The 5,404-nt window shown below is 70.2% G+C and overlaps 1 protein-coding gene across 1 annotated transcript; it reads right to left on the bottom strand.

Moving 5' to 3' along the window:
• Window positions 1-1,070: 1,070 nt before the first annotated feature.
• On the bottom strand, window positions 1,071-4,692 carry LOC136305903 (zinc finger and BTB domain-containing protein 12-like). Its single transcript, XM_066209218.1, has 3 exons — window positions 4,520-4,692; window positions 2,822-4,329; window positions 1,071-1,914 (listed from the first exon to the last, which is right to left on the bottom strand). The coding sequence occupies exons 2-3, from the start codon at window positions 3,299-3,301 to the stop codon at window positions 1,201-1,203; spliced, it is 1,194 nt and encodes a 397-aa protein (XP_066065315.1). The 5' UTR covers window positions 3,302-4,329; window positions 4,520-4,692; the 3' UTR covers window positions 1,071-1,200.
• Window positions 4,693-5,404: the final 712 nt, after the last annotated feature.

Raw genomic sequence — 5,404 nt, forward strand, 5'->3', positions numbered from 1 at the left:
TTTTGGGGACCCCCCCCCCTTTATTTGGGGTCTCCTCCCGTCAGAGTACAGAAATTCGCTCCAAGTGAAAATTCCTTTTGCCCCAGGAATCCCCCGGAATTCCAAAATTCTGATCGTTTTGGAGGGAGGGCCCCAAATCTGTCACCCGGGTGTCCCTGGACCTCCAAATCTGTCACCCGGGTGTCCCTGGACCCCCAAATTTATCATCCAGGGGCCCGGGAGGGGGGTCCAGTGACATCCATGACCCCAAATCTGTCACCTGGGTGACCCTGGAGGGGGGTCCAGTGACACCCCCCTTCGCTCCAAAGCGGATCCAGGTGTCCGGGAGCCGTCCCTCATCACCTCGGGGTCACTCCTGACCGCTTTGAGCTCGTTGCCATCGCCCCGGTGGTCACTTCCTCTGTGTCCAGCAGCGACTCCACCGTCCAGCGGTCACTCCCCTCACTTCGGGGTCACTCCCCTCACTTTGGGGTCCGTCTCCATCACTTCGGGGTCAGTCCCCACCACTTTGGGGTCATTTTCTGTTGCTTTGGGGTCACTGCCATCACCCCGATGGTCACCCCTCTGTGTCCAGCAGCGACCCCACTGTCCAGTGGTCACTCCCCTCACTTTGGGGTCATTCCTGACCACTTTGGGGTCATTCCTGACCACTTTGGGGTCACTTTGGGGTCATCCCTGACCACTTTGGGGTCACTTTAGGATCATTCCGGACTACTCTGAGCTCGTCGCCATCACCCCAGCGGTCACCCCCATGTGTCCAGCAGCGGCCCCACTGTCCAGTGGTCACTCCCCTCACTTTGGGGTCATTCCTGACCACTTTGGGGTCATTCCTGACCGCTTTAGGGTCACTTTGGGGTCATTCCTGACCGCTTTGGGGTCACTTTAGGATCATTCCCGACCGCTCTGAGCTCATCGCCGCCCCCCCCAGCGGTCACCCCCGTGTGTCCAGCAGCGGCCCCACTGTCCAGCGGTCACTCCCCTCCCTCCGGGGCTCACCTCCTGTCACCCTGGGGTCCCTCCCAAGGCGTGTCCCTCCATCCCCCCCCCTCCCCTCACCCCCTCCACCACCACCCAGGGGCCGCCCCCTCCTCCTCACCCCGGGAGAGAACCCGGCGCCGCCTCGGAGCCGGGGGGAGAGACCACGACCAAACCGTCCTTCCCTCTCCCCCTCGCCGGGCCGGGCCCTCCCCCGCCGCGAGGTCAGCGCAGCAGCACGCCGCCCTCGGCCGCGCCGGCTTCCAGCACGTTCTGGGCCGTGGTCTTGCCGTGCTGCTCCTTGAGGTGGCGGCGGATGGCCGGCTTGTGGGCGAAGCGCACGTCGCAGTAGGAGCAGCGGTAGGGCCGGGCGCCGCTGTGCAGGTTCAGGTGGTCGTGCAGGGTGGATTTCTGCGTGAAGCTCTTGCCGCAGACGCCGCAGCCGTGCGATTTGACGCCGCGGTGCACGTTCATGTGCCGGTTCAGGTTGCTGCTGTGGTTGAACTGCTTGCCGCAGCGCGGGCACATGAAGACGAAGTGCTGGGCCCGCATGTGGAACACCAGCTTCTCCACGCCCTGGAAGGCCTCGCCGCACTTCCCGCAGCGGGAGGAGGAGGAGGAGGACGAGGAAGGCGCGGCGGCGGCTGCCGTCGACGGCGCGGGTGTCCCCGAGGCTGCGGCGGCGCCGCCCGAGCTGCCGCCGGGCTCCTCGGCGGTGCCGCCGCCGCCGCCGCCGGGGAAGATGAGCAGCCCCTCGCCCTCGGCGTCCTCGGCCAGGCTGTAACACGCCTTGACCACCCCGAGCTGAGGGGGACACTGCGGCTCCGCCTGCGCCGCCGCGCTGACCGCTCCGGCCGCCGCTCCGGCCGCCTCGGCCGCGGCCACGGCCGGCCAGGCACGCGTCACCCTCCTCCTCCTCGGCGTCGCCGCCGGCTCCACCTGCGCGGGGGAGAGGCGAGCAGGGCAAAGGGAGAGCCCGTCGTTTATTGGAGCGCCGTTAAAGAGCTCTCCGCGCCCGCCACGGACCGCGGCGGAAACGATCCCCCCCTCGCCGCCGCGACGCGCCGAGGAAAGCTCCCGGGACAACCAGAAACGAGCAAAGGCGGCGAGAAAGCCAAACCGAGGAGAAGCTTCCAGGCGCGGTTTGCCCGGCAAAAGACTCCGAAAACGCGGAGAGAAAGGGAAGGCAGATTTGAGACGGGGCAGGGCGGGGCGGGCAGGAGGCGATCCGGCGGGGACGGGCTGAGCGCCAGCAAACCCAGCGGCCCGAGGGACGGCGGAGGAGGCGACAGCTGCGGGCGTCGAGGATCCCGACGCGGAGCGCCGGGGCGGCGCGGAAAGGCCGCGGGACCGCGAACCGAGAGCGCGCCACGCAACAACAGGAGACAAACGCGCCAGGACCTTTGCTCCTCACGCCCTTCCCTCTCACCTTGGCTCCCGCCTCTTACCTGTTTCCACTCACCTGCTTCCTCTTACCTGTTACCTCTGACCTCTCACTTGTCTCCTCTAACCTCTAACCTCTCCCCTATCTCCTCTCCCATCCCCTCTCCCCTGTCCCCTCTCCCCTGTCCCCTCTCACCTGTCCCCTCTCCCCTGTCCCCTCTCACCTGTCTCCTCTCCCCTCTCCTCTGTCTCCTCTCCCATCCCCTCTCCCCTGTCCCCTCTCACCTGTCCCCTCTCACCTGTCCCCTCTCCCCTCTCTTTGGGTCCTCCCTCCAGCCCAGGCAGGCGGCCCAAGTGAATCCCTTCTACTTCCGACCCCCACAACCACACCCGGCCTTCCCGAAGCGCCGCGGGCGTCGCAGAGCCCCGCACAGGCGCGTCCCCCGCCCCGCCCCGCGCGCACCTTCACTATGCACACGTCTGGCGCGGCGTCCTCCTCGTCCTCCTCGTCCTCGTCCTCCTCGGGCTTGGCGGGCACGGCGGGGGCGGCGGGAGGCGGCTGGATGAACCTGGCCAGCGCCCCCCGGCACCGCTCCACCACGTGCTCCATCTGCAGGTAGCTGGCGGCCGTCAGGTAGTTCACCAGGTCCCTGCCGGCGAACTCGAGGGCGCCGGTGTAGCAGGAGAGCAGCAGGTCGGCCAGCACGCGGGCGCTGTGCGCCAGGGACACGCGCAGCTCGGCCGCCGGGTTCAGCAGGAACTGGTCCCGCAGGAACGGGGAGCAGGCGGCCAGGATGACGCGGTGGCCGCGGAAGCGGAGGCTCCGCGCCACGATGGTGACGTCGCAGAAACGCTCCTCGGCGCGCAGCCGCGTCATGGAGCGCAGCGCCGCCGCCTCGTGGCCCGGCAGCTGGAAACGGAGAACCTCGGCGCACGACGACATGCCGGGGGCCGCGGGGCGGCGGGGGGCGGGGGACGGGGACTGGGATGGACTGGGGGGACTGGGAGGGACTGGGGGGACTGGGGGGGACTGGGGGGACTGGGATGGACTGGGACTGGGGGGGACTGGGGGGGACTGGGGGGACTGGGACTGGGGGGAATGGGGGGACTGGGACTGGGGGGTAGTGGGGGGGACTGGGACGACTGGGAGGGACTGGGGGGGACTGGGAATGGAGTTATGCACACTGGGGGGGACTGGGAATGGAGCTATGGGGACTGGGAAGGACTGGGAGGAGATCTGGAGATACTGGGAGGGACTGGGAGGGACGAGGGGCCACTGGGAGGGACTGGAGGCAGGGACGTGGGGCCTGGGGAGCGCTGTGGGAGCGGTGGCAAGGGGGGCGGGAGGGACTGGGAGGGACTGGGAGGGACTGGGAGAGGCGATGTGGGAACTGGGCGGGTCCCTGAGGGAACAGCGGGGAGCACTGGGAGCACTGGGAGCACTGGGAAGGGTCACTGGGACAGCTGAGAGGGGGCCCCCGTGGGACTGGGAGCACTGGGAGGGGCAGGAAGGGTTACTGGGAGCACTGGGGGCAAGGGAGGGAGAGCAAGGAGCACTGGGAGGGTCACTGGGAGTTACTGGGAGCACTGGGGGGGTCACTGGGAGTCACTGGGAGCACTGGGGGGTCACTGGGAGTTACTGGGAGCACTGGGGGGGGTCACTGGGAGCACTGGGGGTGTCACTGGGAGTCACTGGGAGCACTGGAGGGGTCACTGGGAGTCACTGGGAGCACTGGGGGGTCACTGGGAGCACTGGGGGGTCACTGGGAGCACTGGGGGGTCACTGGGAGTTACTGGGAGCACTGGCGGGGGTCACTGGGAGCACTGGGGGGGTCACTGGGAGCACTGGGGGGGTCACTGGGGGGTCACTGGGAGCACTGGGGGGTCACTGGGGGCCGCTGGTGCCTCGCTGGTGCCGCTTACTGGGAGCACTGGTGTGTGTGGGGGGCTCCGGCAGTCACGTGGCTGCACCTGCCGGGGGGGGAGGAAGACCAGGCCGCGCTGTGACGTCACGGCGCGCGCCCCCCCCGCCATTCCCTCCCCCACCCCTTCCCCTCCCCCCCCACCCCGGGCCCTCCCTCTCCCCTCCCCCACCCCCTCACGGGCCCCTCCCCCGCCCCCCGGGCCCCCCCCGGGGCCGTGTCCCCCCCCCCGCCGTTACCGCCTGAGCCGCGGGCCCGCGGCAGCGCCGGGCCTGGGGCAGCGAGCGAGGCACCGAGAGGGAGGGAGGGGGCGCGCGCGGGGCATTGTGGGACACAGGCGGACCCGGCCTCGGACCCCCCTCACACGGGGCCGCGGGGCATTGTGGGACACAGGCGGACCCGGCCTCGGACCCCCCTCACACGGGGCCGCGGGGCATTGTGGGACACAGGCGGACCCGGCCACAGGCCCCCCCCCACACGGGGCCGCGGGGCATTGTGGGACACAGGCGGACCCGGCCTCGGACCCCCCTCACACGGGGCCGCGGGGCATTGTGGGACACAGGCGGACCCGGCCTCGGACCCCGCTCACACGGGGCCGCGGGGCATTGTGGGACACAGGAGGACCCGGCCACAGACCCCCCCCCCCCACACGGGGCCGCGGGGCATTGTGGGACACAGGAGGACCCGGCCACAGGCCCCCCTCACACGGGGCCGCGGGGCATTGTGGGACACAGGAGGACCCGGCCACAGGCCCCCCCTCACACGGGGCCGCGGGGCATTGTGGGACACAGGAGGACCCGGCCTCGGACCCCCCTCACACGGGGCCGCGGGGCATTGTGGGACACAGGAGGACCCGGCCACAGGCCCCCCCTCACACGGGGCCGCGGGGCATTGTGGGACACAGGCGGACCCGGCCTCGGACCCCCCTCACACGGGGCCGCGGGGCATTGTGGGACACAGGAGGACCCGGCCACAGACCCCCCCTCACACGGGGCCGCGGGGCATTGTGGGACACAGGAGGACCCGGCCACAGGCCCCCCTCACACGGGGCCGCGGGGCATTGTGGGACACAGGAGGACCCGGCCACAGACCCCCCTCACACGGGGCCGCGGGGCATTGTGGGA

Source organism: Chamaea fasciata, unplaced genomic scaffold (genome assembly GCF_029207755.1).
Source record: "Chamaea fasciata isolate MVZ Bird 193981 ecotype frontalis unplaced genomic scaffold, bChaFas1.0.hap1 SCAF_780, whole genome shotgun sequence".
Taxonomy (NCBI): domain Eukaryota; kingdom Metazoa; phylum Chordata; class Aves; order Passeriformes; family Sylviidae; genus Chamaea; species Chamaea fasciata.

What these genes read in the sequence shown, in the direction of transcription:
- LOC136305903 (XM_066209218.1), bottom strand. Translation starts at nt 3,301, where the DNA reads ATGTCGTCGTGCGCCGAGGTTCTCCGTTTCCAGCTGCCGGGCCACGAG. An exon ending in CAGACGTGTGCATAGTGAAG is followed by an intron (nt 1,915 to 2,821) that starts GTGCGCGCGGGG and finishes TCCCCCGCGCAG; the next exon opens with GTGGAGCCGGCGGCGACGCC.